The sequence below is a fragment of the Drosophila hydei genome, unplaced genomic scaffold (assembly GCF_003285905.1).
Source record: "Drosophila hydei strain 15085-1641.00,03,60 unplaced genomic scaffold, DhydRS2 tig00008119-arrow-pilon, whole genome shotgun sequence".
Lineage (NCBI taxonomy): Eukaryota > Metazoa > Arthropoda > Insecta > Diptera > Drosophilidae > Drosophila > Drosophila hydei.
Genome location: NW_022045830.1, coordinates 7,207,305 through 7,224,872, shown reverse-complemented (window position 1 = coordinate 7,224,872; position 17,568 = coordinate 7,207,305). Strand labels below are relative to the sequence as shown.

Genomic DNA, 17,568 nt, shown 5'->3' with positions numbered 1-17,568 from the left:
ACAATAATTTATTATGCATATCCAAAAAAAGGAGACAAATTTGCTTGAATACTAAATAGAAAAAAGGGTAAAAAATACTAATTGGAAATTTACAAAAGCTGGAAATTTTTTTGTAACAAATTGATTTATTTGTCGGGCAACAATAAATTATTTTCTCTTTTTTTTTTAATTTTAATTTTTAAGATTGTACTATTTAGAAAAACTTAATGGGCTATAATGGTCGCGGCACAACAAAAACTACTACAATTATTTATTTCTATAGTACCTGTTGTACGCTTTATGATTATTATAAATTTGAGCAAAAAAAAAAATGAAAAGAACAATGCGACGGATTAGCTGCGATTAGCCGTCAGTTAATAAATATTTAATGTTTAATGGGGCTTAAGTGTCGTGTTTCCGCCAAAATGGCCCTAATTGACGAACTGGCTAACTGACGAACGGACGAACTGGCTAACTGCTCAAATTGCCCTATTAGTATTTTTTATTGTTATTGACTTCAGCTAGCAAAATGCTGATAAACTTTTCAAGTACTCGCAATTTGCATTCAAGAGGTTGCCGTGTACTTTGCTTGTTTGCCTCAGCAGTTGGCACATATATAAAATTGGTTCTGTTTGTCTTTCATATTGGCTAAGATGGTCATAAATGACGTAGGCTTTATTCATTTTCACAAGTGTGAGAACTTTTTCGTTTTGTTTCTGTGCAGCCAAAAAGTATGCAACAAAGAAGAGTTTACAAAATATCGTTTACATTTATTCGTATGTCAATTAAAATATATTTTGCCAATTTGCAAAGCAGACGATTTGTTTTATTTGAGCAGCCATACGCAGAGCGAGTTTTATAATAGTATTTATTTAATAAAATTAAAGGGGTAAGGAAGTCGGGGGAAGGCGTTGGAAAACAAAAAATATTAAGAAGATGCAACTTCCATGAAGCTACTTCACTGGGCTAGTTACAATTTGTGACACAGTTCCTGTGATGCATGTGTGTGCATGTGTATATGGGTGAGTGTGGCATGCAGTTGGTAAAACAGGTATATCTCTAATCCTCTAGCGTGACATTGCGAAACAGATATGACATTGACTCCTTGTTGTGAATGCGGCGTATGGCCTCGGCGATCAGTATAGATATATCGATAGTCTTTATCTTGTTGCATTGCAGCTTCTGAATTTCATGTGGAATGGTATTGGTCACAACAATCTAAAAGTAAAGTTGTTATTATAAAAAGGATTAACAGCAAGATATGCTAGAACGCACCTCATCGATAACTGATTCCTCCAGCAGGCGCGGCGCATCCGAGCTAAGCAGACCGTGGGTGGCCAACACATAGATTCTGCAGGCACCATTATCCTTGAGCATTTCGGCGGCGGCCACAAATGCCTGCACATCATCGATCAGATCGTCCTGTAGGTAGAGTAACAAGAATCAACTTACTATATTTTTGACTCGAATATATATGGTAACACATACCACCATGATAGCTATGCGTCCATTCACATCGCCCACTATGGTCAGCGGAGGCTTCACTTTCACTGGATGCTCCGGCACACCCACCGACACGGAGGTGGTGCGCTGACGGCTGCTACTGGGTGCATGTTGCGGAGTAGAGTTTCTTGTGATTAGTGTCGCGTAGTTGAGCATATTGAGCATTTAATGTGCAGAGTGGTTGTGTGGAGTGGTGGTGGTGGTGGTGGTGTTGTTGTTGTTGTCGAATAATAAACATGTGCAGATGTATTTAGAGTGGTGCATTGTTGTTGTTGTTGTTGAGGTAATGGTGTAGTTCGTTGTAGTAACCAAAAAATAAAGAATAATAAAAATGACGATACATAAGCAATTCACAGTTCATTATAAACCAAACAAGTTATCAAGAATATATAAATGCACACATATATTCATATATTTCGCATATAGAATACAAACCTAGACGCCGTTGGTATGCACATTTCAACAGAAGTTCCTAATATATTGCTATACGCCCTGCATAAATAAAGAGAGAAGTGTTTTGTTTTTTTTTCTGTTTTCGTTTTCGCTCAATGCCAAACGCTGTGGAATTCGCAAACCACGGCAAATAAATCGCCCAGATGCGTGCAGCGATAATTAAGAAAGAAGATGAGCTAAAGCGGACTGAACGTACGTACTTGCACCCAAGTATGCAGCTGTTGTCGAGAAGTACAAGAGAACAACAGCTACAAGAGTTCATGGAGGCCATGGTTCAAACTACATGGTTCGTGCTTGATAGCAATGTCAATGGGTCAGTTAATGGCACATACATATATGCAGCTTCACAAGTCTATTTAATGAAGTATATACAAAACTAATGCAGACAGTTTCAGGGTTAGGCGAAAGACACCAACATTATGATTGCAGTAAACAAATTGTTTTAGACGTCTTTTCTCAAAGCAGAAAGAATGTTTTTAATGCATGAACTTAGATATGAACTGTCAACTCTATTTTACAATTGCTATTATTATGTGTAGCTTCTCTAATGTCAAAACTTATAAAGCAAATCGTGTTTTAATCATGATAGATCCCTTAACGCGGAAATGTTTCAACTGTTTACTTAGCTTAGGATAATAACGTGTACAATGGGTCTACAACAGCCGCAGCCAAGGGCAGCTCAAGCGTGAAATGAAGACACAGCTTTTACGCTGAGAAACAAATTAAAACAATAAACATATAACTGAACGTGCTTTTAGCTACAACCGAGTATAAACAAACAATTAACTGCTTAGCATAAATAAAATTCGTTGAAGGAATAATGGAGCGGATCGAATACTATATACAAATGAAAAGATTTGGCAAATTATTTGTATAATGTACATTTGCAAGACATAAACAAAAAGTGGCTTCGGTCGTGGGAAGAGTATCAACATCCAAAGAGAATACATACAGAGGCGAGGCGCGGCTGGCGTGTGATCAGACCAAACGGTTGGTTTAGCGTGGAGACTTACCTGGTGGGTGGTGGCGAGTATCTGCCGTCAACCTCGTCGCTCTCAGCCTCCTTCTGCTCGCCGTGTATGACAGCCAAGCCAAGGCGCAAGCGTTCCGCATACGAATTGGCCTTTTTGGCAACGCCCGGATTGCGCGCTACAATCACCGAGTTGCGATAGTCAGGTATCTACATTGAAGAGTCAGGCCAAATCGTATTACAATATAAAAAAAGGCACAACTGCCTCAACTACCACTCACGCTCTCCTGAATGTACTGAAGCAAGAAGGGCGAGGCGCGCAAGTTGTCAACGGGTATGTCGAAGAAGCCTTGGATTTCCTTCTGATGCAGATCCATGGTAATTATATGCGTCAGACCCGAGGTGCACATCATTTTGGCCAGCAGCTTAGACACAATGCAGCCACGTTTGCGCATTTTACACTGCTTCGAGTACGGCAAATAGGGTATGACGCCGACTATGGAGCGAGCCGAAGATGTCTTGCAAGCATAGGCCATGATGAGCAGCTCCATAATGTTGTTGTTAGCATCTCTAAATGGAATCAATAAAATGATTTTTCCTATACTTTGTAGTTGGTGCAATATTTGCGACTTACTTGGTGCCAGTTTGTATGATGTATATGTCCTTTCCACGCACCGAATCGCTTATTTCAACAATGGTCTCGCGGTTCGATTTGTGAAAGACCGAGCAGCCGCCATTCTTGAGGCCCATGCGCTCGGCCACCATGTTGGCCAGATCCGGATGCGAGTTGCCATTGATGATGACAATGTCCGAGGTGGATGTATTGTCCATGTCGCTCCTGCAACGCTTCGGTGGGCGCACGCTGCCTAACCTGGAAAATAAGCATTCAGATTAGCCAAGAATTACAACAAAAGACAACAACATAATAAGACGAGCACAAAAATAATAATAAAAACAATAATTTAATGAACAGTGGACGGTGGGGGGGGGGTTGGGTGTATTAAAAGCTACCTGCGTTTGGACATGCTATGGGCTTTCTAGTTATAGATGTGAAATATGTACGGTGCGAGTGCGGCGACAGTGGCTGTCATAAATATAACAACGCGTTGCCCCACACGTTTGTCTTTAACTTATTCGCTTATTTCTTCTTTTTATTGATTAGCCCCGTGAACTAGTTTCAGCTGGCTGTGACTGGTGTTATTTATGTGTTGTTGCTGCAACGCGCTGCAGGCAATTAAGTCTGCAACTTTGACAACGTCGTTGCCCAGTTTTGTGTCTTCCTCTTTTGTTTAATGCGAGTTATGCGAAGTTTGCGTTGCCAAAAGTTAAAGACTGCCGTGACGCAATTTCACTGTGTGAATCCTGGCCAAAACCGCAATGCCAACTGCGCGCGTTTTTATCGATCAAACAGTCGCACATGTGAACCTTTGCCAGCGCCAGTTGAGGTGTGTGTGACTGTGTGTGTGTATGGCAACGTCAAAAGTGCCAAGCAATACATTAGACAGGTTAGCGGCAGCTATCGTCAACGTGGCTGTGTGCCACTCATTCAGCCCAACTCAGGGCAAACGGCCAGTTAATACCTGGGCGATAGGGCGACGCATAGTCTTCACGCTGATTGGAATCTATAAGTTCTAGCCAAGACATCGCACGCGAATTGGCGAAAGTGAAAGGCCCAAGTGGATAAATCAAAAAAAAAAAAAAAAAAGAAAGAAAAGAAAGCCGTCTGCCAAGACATAAATCCAAAAAGTGGGCGGCCAATGTATGGGCGTTAATTGAAATTCTATTTTTAATTTGCGAGCAAAGCGGGTCAATGCGCTGGCAGCTGGAGTCATCGAAGGAGACGCGTCATCAGCAGCAGTAGCAGCTGTAATCCAATCAAGTTGCAAGCGGCATGGGCGATTCAGGTGAGTGTGGCAGATGCCTTGAGCTGGCTGCTGCTGCTCCCTTCTTCGCTTCTTCTTTTTTTTTGTGGTGCAACGGGGAGGCAACGCAACCGCGACTATTCAATTTGACGTTTGAGGCGGCAGTTTCGTGGCAGTTGCAGCTACAAAAAGTTGCACCAGTTGCGATAACCAAGACACGCATACATGTGCCCTCTCGATTGCCTGCTGTCGAGTTTAAAGATAGAACCCCGGCAGGATTAACCTTTTACGATATGGTAAGGCGTTGCTGTTGAAACTTATGACAGCTTTGCTGCAGGATTAGAAAGTTGCATTAGTTGCCTTAGAAGAGTCTTAGACACTAGCAGCTTTCACGGAGATTTGCCAAAATGTTGGGCATAGCCTGCGATCCGTTGCAGCATACGAGCATGTATGATCGCGGCTCAGATGGTATTTGGTCAATAGATTCCACATCACTTCAGTAACAGCTCAATCCGATCTCCACTCTATCGTTCTATTCATTTACAATTCCAGATAGCGAGGACAGCGATGGTGAGGGCGGACTGGGCAATGTCTCCCGAGTGATAATCCGTCCGCCCGGGCAGAGCGGCAAGGCCAAACGTGGCCACTTGTGCTTCGATGCGGCCTTTGAGACCGGCAATCTGGGCAAGGCGGAGCTGGTGGGCGAGTTCGAGTATGATTTGTTTCTGCGGCCAGACACCTGCAATCCGCGCTTTCGCTTCTGGTTCAATTTCACAGTCGACAATGTGAAACAGGATCAACGCGTGCTCTTCAACATTGTGAACATCAGTAAGAGCCGCAATCTGTTCAACTCCGGTCTGACGCCGCTCGTCAAGTCGTCCAGCCGGCCAAAATGGCAGCGTCTGCCCAAGCGTCAGGTCTTCTTCTATCGCTCCGCCATGCACCAGGGACACTATGTGCTCAGCTTTGGCTTCAACTTCGACAAGGAGGAGGATGTGTATATGTTTGCCCTGGCCATGCCATACAGCTACTCCCGCTTGCAATCCTATTTAAATGTGATCGATGCACGCCAGGGCAACGACAAGCGTTTCACACGTTGCGTTCTGGTCAAATCTTTGGTATGTATATCGCACAGCATCCAATTTAGTTCCATTTAAATTTTGTACACGTATTTACACAGCAAAATCGCAATGTGGATCTGCTTACAATTGATCAGGTGACGCACAACCAGCGGTCGACGAACCGGCTCGAGCGTAGCTTTATACGGGTCATCGTCATATTGTGTAGAACGCATTCGAGCGAAGCGCCCGCGTCTCATGTGTGCCAGGGCTTTATCGAGTTTCTAGTGGGCAATCATCCCATTGCGCAAGTGCTGCGCGAGAATTTTGTATTCAAAATAGTGCCAATGGTCAATCCGGATGGTGTCTTTCTTGGCAACAATCGCTGCAATTTAATGGGCCAGGACATGAATCGCAACTGGCATGTGGCGTCCGAGTATACCCAGCCGGAGTTGCATGCCATCCGGAATGTGCTAAAAGAGTTGGATAATTCAGATGTGAGTGACACTAGGTAGACTACGGATACCGTTTACTGTAACATCCTTTACTTGTCGACAGACCTATCAGATTGACTTTGTGATTGATCTGCACGCGAACAATAGCATGCACGGCTGCTTCATCTATGGCAATACGTACGAGGACGTCTATCGGTATGAGCGGCATCTCGTCTTTCCACGACTCTTTGCCAACAATGCCAAAGATTACATTGCCGAGCACACAATGTTCAATGCGGATGAGCGTAAGATGGGCAGCGTCCGACGCTATTGCTGCGAGCGTCTCAGCGACACGGTGAATGCCTACACGCTGGAGGTGTCCATGGCAGGTCACTATCTGCGCGATGGCAAGACCATTGCGCTGTACAACGAGGATGGCTGTAAGTATGTCCGACTCTTCTCTAACCCGTCTAATCAACCGAACACGCAGATCATCGAGTTGGGCGCAATCTGGCGAGGACTCTGCTTCAATACTATCGCTTCATCAATGTGCTGGCCGTGCCGCTGGTATCGGAGTTGCGGCAGCAGGGCAAGCGACGTGGCAGGCCGCGTACACATCATTCGCGCTCACGCTCCAGGACACGTTACGAGGTGAAGCCGCGGCCAAAGACGACACGATGCCATGCGCCCATTGCCTACACCAATCTAAGCATTTGCTACGACTCAACTGGCGGCGGCGGCGGCGGCGGAGTTGGCGGGGTCTCCTCTGACGAGGGCGGCTTTTCACCGACGCGTCCCATGCCCATTGCGCCCAGCAGCAGCTGCTTCAGCGGCTATCGCAATTATCGGCGCGCCGTAACTGCCAGTTGTGGCCACCATGATCAGTATTCCCTTGGCGTTAGCGAGCCGGGCGCAGGCAGTCGCCATAAGCGACGCGCTGCCGCCGCCGCTGTCGCACCCTCCATTGAGGTGCCATTGACGGTGCCTGTGCCGCCCAAGCCGTACCTGTCCATTATCGACCTGAATCAGCTGACTCGTGGCAGCCTTAAGCTGAAGGCGAGCAGTTTCGATGCCGACGATCGACGCTAGGTTGAAGTTAATTTGTGACTCTAATTGATTTTATATGCTTAACGCTTGTTGCAGTCGTTTCCCCAAATAAACAGTTATATCTAATCGAGACCTTTTTGCTTCAGGCAACAAGTTGACGCTCACATTGAGTAAATTCTCTGACATATCGCTGGTACAGTGAGGGCTGCCTTGAACGAATATCTAAAGGGTGGTGTGCATTGAAGATGAGACGAATGAGTAGCTAAAATATTTTACTAATATATATTTATAAGTTTGAACCAATTTTTGAGTTACTGATAAATTGAATTAAAAAAATTATTATTATTTTTTCTATTTAGTTAATGTATTTGTAATTTTAATTAAAACATAAATGTGTGTTTAGTTTGGTTAACCATATTATTTTTTCGTCCATGTAGGAATAGTTCAAATATAAAATGTTTCTGTATTTTCAAATTTACCCAAGCTACAGGAAATGTCCTCTCAAGGGAGCGTTTGCTGTACCCAAATCCCACACACACATTTATATGTTTATATGTAAAGCGAATGGCAATTGCGGTCTATTGTTGCGCATTGCTTTATTGGCCTGATGCCAGACAGAGACACAGCTCACACAAAGCTCTCTCTCTCCTCCTGCCCCTTCGTCCAACACACCTATCAACAGCTCATGAGCCCATGCGCCAAATTGGCGTCTACAAGTGTAATGCGAGTATATTGCGGCAAATATATACAAATCTCAGTTAACTGACACAGACAAAAACAACAAACCGTAAACTCACACGAACATGCGAAACTTGTAAGTTTTTCTAATGGCGCCTCATTTCAAAGTGTCGCAATCTCTTGACATTTCAACCTAAGCGAAATGCACGTGAGTGCGAATGTGCGTGGGTTGTGGCATGTAATTAAGCAAAGCCACAAATCTAGCCGGGTGGCACTTATCTTATCGCGTTGACTTTACAATTTGTATATAGCATGGACACACAGTTACTTTGGAGAGAGTACATATTTATAAACAAGAAGATACCTGTTAAGAAATGCGCTCAAGTATTTTATTTAACGAAAACACGCGCGATTTTTGTGATAACACAACGAAACAGTGGGCAACGGGCAACAGACACTTAAGCGTTGATTGATTAACGCCTTCAATTAATAAATCCGACGGTTGCTGTGTACACGTTCGAAGGCTCGAAATCAATAAAAGACACTTTATCGTTTTGTATAAATAAAAGCGAATAGAATAAATAAATGGAGCACAAGAGCTAAAGCAACTCCGAGAGCGGCCGTGCGAGCGAACAGGCAGCGTTGCCAGACTGCCCCCATAGAGGCCAACTCAGCCAATTAAATTGATAACAATTATAATAAAATAAAGTATCGAACAAAAATTAGCCTAGAAAGCACAATTATTGTACAACGATTTAAATAATAATGCTGTTATTGCGGTGTTGTATTGTTGCTATGCAACCAAATTCAAACAGCTGGCCAACTTGACCAGTACTGGCAACGCCAGAAGAATGTGATGAACAAAACAAAAGCCAAAATAAACCAAAATGAACAGATGAAGTAATCAGCAACGCAAACACATATAAACATATAACCAACCACACACACACATTCAAGCAAGCATATGTCAACAGACATAACTGAAACGCAAATAAACTGGAGTGCAGACAAGCCGAAATGAAGTGGGAGCGAATGCTATGTGAATAATTGTCAGAAACAGAAAAAATACATATAGCGAGACACTAATTAAATTATAAGGGTAACACAAACGTAAGCACAAACGAGACAAAACGAAACTAAGGAAACCATATTCCGCTTTTTACTTGTTTCTCTGCAGTAGCATGTCGTTGTTTGAGGTCTTCTTGCTGTCAAAAACGTTAATAATTATTTATTGCAAACACATATACCACACTTAAGAGCGCGTTGCGTCCGCCCTGCAGAATTATTGATCGTTTTATACACAATTAGTTGCAATTTTAAGTAGACATTTACTCTACGATGGGTGAATGCACAACCGCTGCAACTAAGAGCACAAATGCAACTGAGAAAACTTGAGCAAATCAGACAATAATTTGCAATTTTTTTCTCATATGGAGCATCAAGTATAGAGTTCAATTTATTTGTGTGTATTTCTCTTTGCCCGCTCTGAAGCTGTTAGGAGAGATAGTCTAAATGTGCTGTTATCGATATCCAAAATTATTTGGCCAGTCTTTTAGTATAATTTATACATCAAATTATTCTGTTAAATAACTCTAAAATTTGCTATTTTTTATTGTATAAGAAAAAATCAACTGCACATTTTTTGTTTTTAACGATGTAAATTAAATTCTAATAATTAGCGGAAAGCCTCTACAAATTTAACCGATACAGTTCTGTTAGCTTTTTTATATTAAAAGCTTTTATATGTGTATGTAAGTCCAAGAGCTTTTCAGTTCACAATCAGGCAACTCCGTCAGCACAAAGTGGCAGCACTCACACTGATTAGAGTGCTGCATATCAATCGAAAGTCAAACTTACATCTCTAAGACAGCTGCTTGTAAACAAATGAAAGAAATAAATTAAAATGACTTTTGTTTTTGCACTCGCTTGTTCCGAGTCGAGAAGAAAGCAAAAAGCACATAAACTGAATAAAAAAGGAAATTCAAAATCAGATATATCTGTACTTAGTCTTACAGACACGCGGTAGGATGCTGTAGTTGTATGGTTAGTTTTCTGAGCTTTCTCTGAAAAATCATGTTTGTAGCTTTATAAAACTATTTCGTGTGGACAAGGATACATTCCGATGGATCTTACGTCAAATTCGACCAGACTTTACAGTATCGCACTTAACGGCAGCACTGCAGTTGGCTGCAGTGCTTCACTTCTTGGCCACGGGCTCCTACCAGCTGTCTGTGGCAGAGGATCGTCCCGTAAACATTGGCAGAACCACCTTCAGCCGGATACTGCACAACATTATTCCGCTAATGGAGGCGGCGCTCTGCGAGGCAGCGATCAGTCTGCGGATGTCGCAGCAGCAGATAAAACAGTCGTGCGACTACTTCTACGAAAACTTTCAACTGCCTCGAGTCGTCGCCTGTGTGGACGGATTCCAAGTTCGCATATTGAAGCCAGTGCGGGATGAAACAGTTTACTTTAACGAAAAGGAATACTACAGCCTCAATGCCATGCTGGTGTGTGTAAGCAGCGTGCACTAATGCATCCCCAACTAACCTTTACTCTGCAGTTGCTCAACTTCAACATGGAGATTATGGCGATTGATGCCACTCATCCCGGCTCATGCAGTGACCATTTCATTTGGAGTAATAGCCAGGAGAGGCAGTATTTGTCGAAGCACATTAAATGCCATTATGTTCTGGCCGACTCGTCTTACGCACTGGAGCATAATGTGCTGACGCCCTATAGTAATCCAAAGCCTGGTTCAGTTGAGCAGCGCTTCAATGAGAGACATGCAGCAGCTCGAGCTGTGGCTCAGCGGTCGATCAACCTGCTCAAGAGTCGCTTTGCCTGCCTGCAACGCGCTCTGATGTATGACGCTAAGTTTGTGGTAAATGTTGTCAACGTGTGTTGCGCCCTGCACAACATCTGCTGCAGACGTAAGACGCCAATTAATGAGAATGAAATGCTGCACGAACAGCTAGTTGAGTTTGATGGCGGCATTGAGTATGAAGACGATGAGACTGGAACATTGTTACGGGACGAAATAGCAAGCACAATTTGTTAATTGTATTACTATTTACCATGACAATAAGCTTATATATATTATTTAGTATTGAAGCAAATAATTTATATTTAAATTTAACGATAGTTTGACAATGTTGGAGCTTTAAAATATCGAGTAAATTATATCGATATAAGTAAAATTAAAGGCAAGCAGTGCACTGCTTCGTTTCGACTGCTTGCTTAAATGCAGTTCTTTTAAAACTGTAACAGGCAAGGCTACCAAAACTGTAATATTTAAGTTATTTTAATGAAAACGAAAAGTTTTAATGGAATCGATTGTTTTAGTAAAAATGCATTTACTATTTGTTTGTCGGGTCCACTCTGCTGCATAATTGAATTGGCTGTGGTTGTTGAGCTGTACTCCACTTCCTAGTGCAATTAGTCAAGCCGAAGTCAGGTGCGCTTGGCTTGGGTCCATTCTTGAGGTACGCGTCAGCTATAATGGTTGCTATTCTGTACCTGCTCCCACTGCTAGTTGCCGCAGCACATAGTGAAGACATTCACGTTCACGCTGACCTGCAAAAGGTCGTGAAACTGGAACGCGAATTGTTGCATAACTTTAGCGAATATGTGAAACGGATCGAGGAGAGAGTTCGCATTATGAATGGGTAAATATCAAGATCATTGTGATTCCTTTACGGAATGGTGCAATCAAACACGCAGTACACTTTACTTTTCTGTTCCATTTCTTAATTCAATTTTCTTACTGTCTCTTTGTCTTTGTCTCTCTCTATCTATCTCTCTCTCTTACTCTCCCTCTTTGTATCCTTCTTTCTCTCTCTCTCTCTCTCTCACTTTCTCTTATCTCATCTGTTGTTTTATTTTCTCTTCTTCCCTTCCATTTCAATTTACTTCTCTTTTCTTATCTTCTTCAACTCTTCTCTTCTTTTTTCACTTACTTCTCTTACTTTCTTGTTTTTTCCATTCCTATACAATTTTCATATGGTATCATCTTTTCCTTTTCTTATACTTTACTTTATTGCTCATCCTCTTTATTCCTCATTCACTCTTCTCCCATATCACATTCGCATATCTTCTCTTTCGCTCTTCTCTTTTCTTCATTCTTCTCTTCTGCTTTCATTCGTATCACCTTCCCCTTCGTTTCATCTGTTACCTTTTCTCTTTCATCCCATTTCTCTTCCCTTACCATATATTTTCTGTCATTTTCTATCTCTTTCCTTTCACATTTTTTTCTCTTGCCCCTTTCTACCCCTCTCTCACTCCCTCTTTTTCTCTATATTTTTTTCTCCGAAATTCCGATCTTCTCACACCTTTTCTTTCTGCCACTTCTCTCTTCTCTTTCACGTCTCTTTTCCGTTCCCCCTCCTTGTCTCCCTCTTCTCTTATCACTCTCTCTCTCTCTCTCCCATCAGAGCTATTGCCGAGTATAGCCGCCTTCTCAAGTACGTCGATAAACAACCCGATTTGTATATGTCGAATCCGATATTTGCCTTCCGACTGCTGAATCACATGTGCTACGATTGGCGCTCTTGGCAGTTGCAGATGCTGGAACCGCTGGGCGCCGAGCAGATTGAGCTGCAGCATCGTTTTCTCTCGCTGATACCCAAGGCCCAGGCCCACAAGCAGGCGGCAGAGAATCTGCTGACGCTGTTCAGGTTCTACGACTATGCGCCGGCTACCTTCCTGATGCACAGCAAGCAACACTTGAGGTGAGCTCTGGTGTGGGTTGCTTAGCCAACTGAATACCCTGTAAACTTGTACGGCCAAATAGGTTGAAGCCATGGGACTACTATCACATGGGTCGGGAGCTGTACCGACAGCGCAAGTATCATGAGGCAATGCAGTGGTTGGACGTGGCACGAGTCAACTACACCTCATCGCCCCATGGCGTGTTGCTGGGCGCCAAAGCAGAGAGGATATTCGAAATACAGAGTCAGGTGCTGGCGGAGCAAAGAAAGGAAAGTAAGTTAAGGAAGGGCGTAGGGTTAGGGCAAGGTGGACTGATGCAAGTGAATTGTTGACAGCAAATGCAACTTTGACATGGGACCAGGAGTTGGAGCTGCTGACCGTGGGCCGTTCTCCATCGGCACCTAACGAATTGCCCACCGAACTGCAGCGTCAATGCAGAGGAAACTTCACCAGGGACTTGCAATTGGTTTGCGAACTCATTAGCGATTTTTCGCCCTTTCTGCAGCTGGCGCCGCTGCAGATGGAGGAGGTGTCGTACGATCCCATTGTCATGCTCTATAGAAACGGCGCAAATGAGCGCGTGATCACGCACCTGACGAAAGCCTTCGAGCACTGTCCACCGAACGCGCTGCTGACGAGAATCCCCGGCATGAAAATCTGCTCCATTTCGGACATATTCAGCATGACATCAATCGCATTGATGGAGCGCTTGACGGACATGTCGGGATTCCAGCTGCACTCGAAACAGTTCTTTATGCTCGAGTATAGTCCCCGGGATCCATTCAGTCTGCTCAATTTATACAAGGTAAGGCAAAGCAGCTTGTGAACCGCGAGAAAACTCCTTCAACTCCTCTTCCTTTGTCGTTCTAGTTTCTAAAGGTACAAGAGAAAGATATTGATGCCACGGCCATTGTGTTTGTAAGTCACTCAGCTGTCCGTCTCTTAGGTAGCGCCACTAAATGAACTCTCGTTTGCTAGTTGAATGATATGGATCTGGGTGGAACCATTACCATAGCTAACTATGATCTAGCCGTCTCTCCAAGTCGAGGCGATGCGTTGATATTCGTTCACGAAGACGACTTTCGGATCACGCTCTGCCCCAATATGGTGGGCAACAGACTGGGTGAGTCTTTGGCTCCAGTGATTCCTTAGCCTTATCTTATCAAACTCTCTCTTTCTCTTGCTGCAGTTCTCATCAAGTTCCTAGCCAGCGTGGAATGAGCTGCGTTCTTCACAAATTCTCAGCTATCAATAAATATACATTTTTTTCCAACTCAAGAAGTATTTCAATTTCGGAACTACGTGTAACTAAGCTCTTTATGAAGCCTAAGTCTGGTTAAGCTAAAGTTTCTTTGGCATAGAAACTGGAGTCAATTGGTAACTCAAAGTTTTCATTCCAATCTTAGTTACTCTTGAGTTACTTGAATAGTTTCAAATTAAGAGACTACTTTAATAATAGTTCTAAGTTTGATTTCATCAAAATCGTCACAGTTTAATCAAGTCAAGACATACCAAACTGAAGTACATTTATATTTTAGAGACAATGCAGCTTAGAGCATGTTGGAAGCTATCAAATGTAGTTGGCTTCGCTGTATTGGGCATGTTAATTCAGTCTATAAATCCCACTCAAGGCACAGACGAGCTAACGTCCTTGCTGGACAAGCTGCACATGCTGAAGGTGAACAGACAGCTCATGGAGAATCTGAATGAATATGTAAATAGGCTACATCAGAAGCTGGACACGCTGCGAAGGTATTCAACGAGTCGTACCTAGATACGTATACTAAGGCTACGACTTGCAGGCTAGCTCTGGAATTGGAAGGTCCTTTGCTGCGAGTCGAGGATCCCGAGTCGGAGGTTCTCTCCAATCCTCTGCTCAGCTATTCGCTCGTGCGGCAAATGCACTTCGATTGGCCGCATGTGGAGAAACTCATGGAGCAGAGCGTGGGTCTAGGTGAGTTTCCACTCAGTGATCTATGCCCACCCAGTGCTATCTATACTCTGTAGAGCAAATTGATTTTGCCAAGCAAATGCGCAGTGAGCTTCCTCGACTTCAGGATGTCATGGAGGCAACGGCAGCTATGAATCGAGTGCAGCAAGTCTACCAACTGGAGCCAGCTGATGTAGCTAACGGCTTGCTAGATGAGGTGCAGCTGAAGTGTGTAAGCAACGGACTAATCGAATGATCAATCCCGTTTACCCTCATTCCACAGTGCAAAGCTCTCGATCTCCGACTGTTATGAGATGGGAGCGAACTTGTTCGAAGCCTCGCAGTTTTCTGATGCAGCTAGTTGGTTGATCGTGGCTAGAGAACTGTGGGACCAGTCCCTGACTGCAGCTGAAGAACTGTTAACCGTCTCACGTAGTAATATATCCTCACTCCTGGCTAGATCCGAAATGGCAGCAGGTGTGTTACTTCTCCCGCAACACCCGCTAAATTTCACATCATTTCCATTCACTTAGGTCACTTGGAACTAGCACGAGCTGCTTTACTAGAGGAGCCTAGTTTGAGGGCTCAGGCAGAGCAGCTGCTGTTGGCTTATCGCAATCATGAAGCTGCCCCTAGTGAAGACCATCCTTATATAGAAGACACGGACGACGATTTTATTGAACTTTGCGACTCATCGTACACGCCCAGACCAACTCGACTTGTTTGTTCCTACAAAACGAATCCATCGAAGTTTTTGCATCTGGCTCCTTTTAAAATGGAGCTGCTGTCTGAGGATCCTTACATGGTGGTCTTCCACGATGTGCTCTACGACGAGGAGATTGAAAGTTTGAGGCGCATGTCTGAGCCCTCGTTGAGCCGCTCCTTAATTGTTGAGGAAGATGGAACGGAAACTGTGTTCAAGGTGCGAACTGCGAACGACGTCTTTCTAGATAGCGACGAACTATCCCCGAAGGATGCGCAATTGGTGAAGCGCATCTACCAGAGGTTGAGGGATCTGACCGAACTGCGGCTTGGCCATGCAAGCTTTGAATATCTGAAATATGACTTTGGGGGCCACTACACCTTCCATCATGACTACTTGAATGACACCGATCACTCCTCTGACGATCGCGTTGCCACCTTCCTAATTTATGTAGCCGCCGATGGTTCCATATGCAAACAATCTCTTAACTGCTGCTTGTTACTCAGCTCAATGATGTCACTCGGGGCGGTGCCACAGTCTTTTCCGACATCAAGCTGGCGGTGCATCCCGAAAAGGGCAAAGTTCTCCATTGGTACAACATGAATCCCAGCTCATTCGACTTTGAGACGCGCTCTTATCACGGTGCTTGCCCCGTTCTGATCGGTCGAAAGATCGGTAAGGACATCGTTTGAAAAATATAGGTTTTCATGGCTCCTTTTATTTTAGCTCTAGCTCGGTGGATCCACGAGCAGGACCAAATGTTTGTTAAGCCCTGCTTGCAGCCGCCACTAAGCCGTAAGTCGCGTGGATAAAGAGACGCAGAAGAGGTTCATAGAGCGAGAGAGACAGCTATAGAGAGACAAAGTTGGACATAAAAGAGAGAGATAAGGGAGAACAGAAAGATAGAGTTTGTGAGAGGGAGATAGTGAGATAGAGAAGGAGAGACAGAGATAGAGAAGGAGAGACAGAGATATATACAGCTAGAGATATAGAAAAAAATGAAAATTAAATAGGACAATATTTAAAAAGACATCAGGCAGGTCATCGATTTGACCCGAAGACCCACTTACCAAAAAAATAGCCTTATGTTGTCCTTGCAGCCTCGTTTATCGAAATGGGAAAACGTAGTTTGCACAAGATTTACTTTCTTTACTTTCTTTCTGTGCGCTTGCATTCAGCTCACTGCACCATTAAGTGGGCAATTAAATTCAATTAGCCCCGCACACACTCAGCTTCTGGCAGACCATTTATCAGGACTCGAGCTGCTGCTGCTGCTCCTGTTGCAGCTCCTCGAACTATTCACTTTGATTTCCTCGGGCGTTGCTAATAATTTCATAGATTTATTGTTTGGCTGGCATTTTGACTTGGCCGATAAAGTTTGCCAAGCTGCAAAGTTCTTGGCTTCGATTTGGATTCGGATTATGATTTTAATTTCAATTTGGATTGATTGCAATCGTTTGTTGTAATAAAGTTGCAATCAAATTACCTGCATAGAGCTTTAAATTGACTTAAGTATGTCTGATTGAAAAACAAGATAATCTAAAAGTTATTTAACTCAACTAACGATAGTTCATACAAGTAAGCTTTTGAAATAGCTAGTTCGCGCTCCCAGTTCCAATCTGCGATGTTATCGATATTGATTCTTTTTTTTTTTTTTTTTTTTCGTTTTTATTTCTTTATTTTGTTGCAGCTTATTGTCTTAGACTCTATAGCGCATTTAGCTCTAAACCTTAACTAATGGGAGGGCAGATATGCCAATTATTCTGCACTTGTAGCTACTATCTTAATTAGTTCTAATATTGTCTAGAGGATGCAATCTCTTCAGTCTTCGCCTATTGTTGTTTATAGCCAGGTTGCTTGCGAGATGGTTAGGATGCGCTGCAAGTCTGTCCGCGTATCTTGAACTGTGTCGCCCAATGAGTTCAGCAACTGTGGGAATTGCTAAATCCCTATGTAAGACTGAGTTTCTTACAAACCAGCTGGCTCCAGTCCATCTGCGTAGTGCTTTATTCTGCAGGGTCTGAATTTTGTTCCTTGTAGTCTTCGCCGAGGAGCCCCATAGAGAGATACCATATACGAAGGTTGGGACAACTATTGCCTTGTAGATGGCGGCCTTGCTGCTGTAAGACAACTTGCTTGAAGCTCTCAGCATCCAGTCGAGGGTTTTTAGCTTGCTTTTGCATTTTGAGGTTACTTGACTTATGTGCGCTTTAAAAGTCAGCCTTCTGTCAAGAGTGATAC

The 17,568-nt window shown here is 43.5% G+C and overlaps 5 protein-coding genes across 14 annotated transcripts; 4 read left to right on the top strand and 1 right to left on the bottom strand.

Annotated features, from left to right (window-relative positions):
* Positions 1 to 750: 750 nt before the first annotated feature.
* Positions 751 to 9,377, bottom strand: LOC111597393 (phosphoribosyl pyrophosphate synthase-associated protein 2). Of its 9 annotated transcripts, none has more exons than XM_023312060.2 (8): positions 3,917 to 4,021; positions 3,540 to 3,776; positions 3,187 to 3,475; positions 2,949 to 3,115; positions 1,918 to 1,974; positions 1,468 to 1,579; positions 1,255 to 1,401; positions 751 to 1,197 (listed from the first exon to the last, which is right to left on the bottom strand). In XM_023312060.2, exons 1-8 carry the CDS (start codon positions 3,928 to 3,930, stop codon positions 1,039 to 1,041), a joined length of 1,182 nt encoding a protein of 393 aa, XP_023167828.2. In that variant the 5' UTR covers positions 3,931 to 4,021; the 3' UTR covers positions 751 to 1,038. The 9 variants fall into 9 exon arrangements, with proteins under 9 accessions (XP_023167828.2, XP_023167836.1, XP_023167835.1 ...); XM_023312068.2 differs by lacking the exon at positions 3,917 to 4,021 and adding an exon at positions 9,232 to 9,377 and having other exon boundaries at positions 754 to 1,197; XM_023312067.2 differs by lacking the exon at positions 3,917 to 4,021 and adding an exon at positions 8,349 to 8,629 and having other exon boundaries at positions 754 to 1,197.
* LOC111597392 (cytosolic carboxypeptidase 6) lies at positions 4,159 to 7,444 on the top strand. Of its 2 annotated transcripts, none has more exons than XM_023312056.2 (5): positions 4,159 to 4,809; positions 5,320 to 5,885; positions 5,948 to 6,322; positions 6,384 to 6,699; positions 6,750 to 7,444. In XM_023312056.2, the coding sequence occupies exons 1-5, from the start codon at positions 4,797 to 4,799 to the stop codon at positions 7,346 to 7,348; spliced, it is 1,869 nt and encodes a 622-aa protein (XP_023167824.2). In that variant the 5' UTR covers positions 4,159 to 4,796; the 3' UTR covers positions 7,349 to 7,444. The 2 variants fall into 2 exon arrangements, with proteins under 2 accessions (XP_023167824.2, XP_023167825.2); XM_023312057.2 differs by having other exon boundaries at positions 4,159 to 5,235.
* A 357-nt stretch (positions 9,378 to 9,734) lies between the features above and the next one.
* LOC111597401 (putative nuclease HARBI1) lies at positions 9,735 to 11,255 on the top strand. The gene is made up of 3 exons (XM_023312080.2): positions 9,735 to 10,006; positions 10,068 to 10,494; positions 10,548 to 11,255. The coding sequence occupies exons 1-3, from the start codon at positions 9,888 to 9,890 to the stop codon at positions 11,043 to 11,045; spliced, it is 1,044 nt and encodes a 347-aa protein (XP_023167848.2). The 5' UTR covers positions 9,735 to 9,887; the 3' UTR covers positions 11,046 to 11,255.
* A 196-nt stretch (positions 11,256 to 11,451) lies between these two features.
* LOC111597402 (prolyl 4-hydroxylase subunit alpha-2) lies at positions 11,452 to 13,967 on the top strand. Its single transcript, XM_023312081.2, has 7 exons — positions 11,452 to 11,652; positions 12,418 to 12,714; positions 12,777 to 12,967; positions 13,030 to 13,499; positions 13,565 to 13,612; positions 13,673 to 13,817; positions 13,884 to 13,967. Exons 1-7 carry the CDS (start codon positions 11,486 to 11,488, stop codon positions 13,913 to 13,915), a joined length of 1,350 nt encoding a protein of 449 aa, XP_023167849.2. The 5' UTR covers positions 11,452 to 11,485; the 3' UTR covers positions 13,916 to 13,967.
* Positions 13,968 to 14,120: 153 nt separating this feature from the next.
* LOC111597397 (prolyl 4-hydroxylase subunit alpha-2-like) lies at positions 14,121 to 16,264 on the top strand. The gene is made up of 7 exons (XM_023312074.2): positions 14,121 to 14,446; positions 14,497 to 14,648; positions 14,702 to 14,852; positions 14,908 to 15,101; positions 15,158 to 15,777; positions 15,834 to 16,002; positions 16,054 to 16,264. The coding sequence occupies exons 1-7, from the start codon at positions 14,238 to 14,240 to the stop codon at positions 16,137 to 16,139; spliced, it is 1,581 nt and encodes a 526-aa protein (XP_023167842.2). The 5' UTR covers positions 14,121 to 14,237; the 3' UTR covers positions 16,140 to 16,264.
* The last annotated feature ends 1,304 nt before the right edge of the window (positions 16,265 to 17,568 follow it).

Bases quoted from the DNA above. Each gene is read 5' to 3' on its own strand.
- LOC111597401 (XM_023312080.2), top strand. From the start codon at position 9,888: ATGACTTTTGTTTTTGCACTCGCTTGTTCCGAGTCGAGAAGAAAGCAA. The intron at 10,007-10,067 runs GTAGGATGCTGT...TCATGTTTGTAG, and splicing joins CTTAGTCTTACAGACACGCG to CTTTATAAAACTATTTCGTG. The intron at 10,495-10,547 runs GTGTGTGTAAGC...TTTACTCTGCAG, and splicing joins ACAGCCTCAATGCCATGCTG to TTGCTCAACTTCAACATGGA.
- LOC111597397 (XM_023312074.2), top strand. From the start codon at position 14,238: ATGCAGCTTAGAGCATGTTGGAAGCTATCAAATGTAGTTGGCTTCGCT. The intron at 14,447-14,496 runs GTATTCAACGAG...TACGACTTGCAG, and splicing joins AAGCTGGACACGCTGCGAAG to GCTAGCTCTGGAATTGGAAG. The intron at 14,853-14,907 runs GTGTGTAAGCAA...CTCATTCCACAG, and splicing joins CTAGATGAGGTGCAGCTGAA to TGCAAAGCTCTCGATCTCCG.
- LOC111597402 (XM_023312081.2), top strand. From the start codon at position 11,486: ATGGTTGCTATTCTGTACCTGCTCCCACTGCTAGTTGCCGCAGCACAT. The intron at 12,968-13,029 runs GTAAGTTAAGGA...AATTGTTGACAG, and splicing joins GGCGGAGCAAAGAAAGGAAA to CAAATGCAACTTTGACATGG. The intron at 13,500-13,564 runs GTAAGGCAAAGC...TTGTCGTTCTAG, and splicing joins GTCTGCTCAATTTATACAAG to TTTCTAAAGGTACAAGAGAA.
- LOC111597392 (XM_023312057.2), top strand. From the start codon at position 5,175: ATGTTGGGCATAGCCTGCGATCCGTTGCAGCATACGAGCATGTATGAT. The intron at 5,886-5,947 runs GTATGTATATCG...GTATTTACACAG, and splicing joins GCGTTCTGGTCAAATCTTTG to CAAAATCGCAATGTGGATCT. The intron at 6,700-6,749 runs GTAAGTATGTCC...CCGAACACGCAG, and splicing joins GCTGTACAACGAGGATGGCT to ATCATCGAGTTGGGCGCAAT.
- LOC111597393 (XM_023312059.2), bottom strand. From the start codon at position 9,167: ATGCTACTGCAGAGAAACAA. The intron at 3,116-3,186 runs GTGAGTGGTAGT...TCTTCAATGTAG, and splicing joins TTCAGTACATTCAGGAGAGC to ATACCTGACTATCGCAACTC. The intron at 1,975-2,948 runs GTAAGTCTCCAC...TTATTTATGCAG, and splicing joins TACTCGCCACCACCCACCAG to GGCGTATAGCAATATATTAG.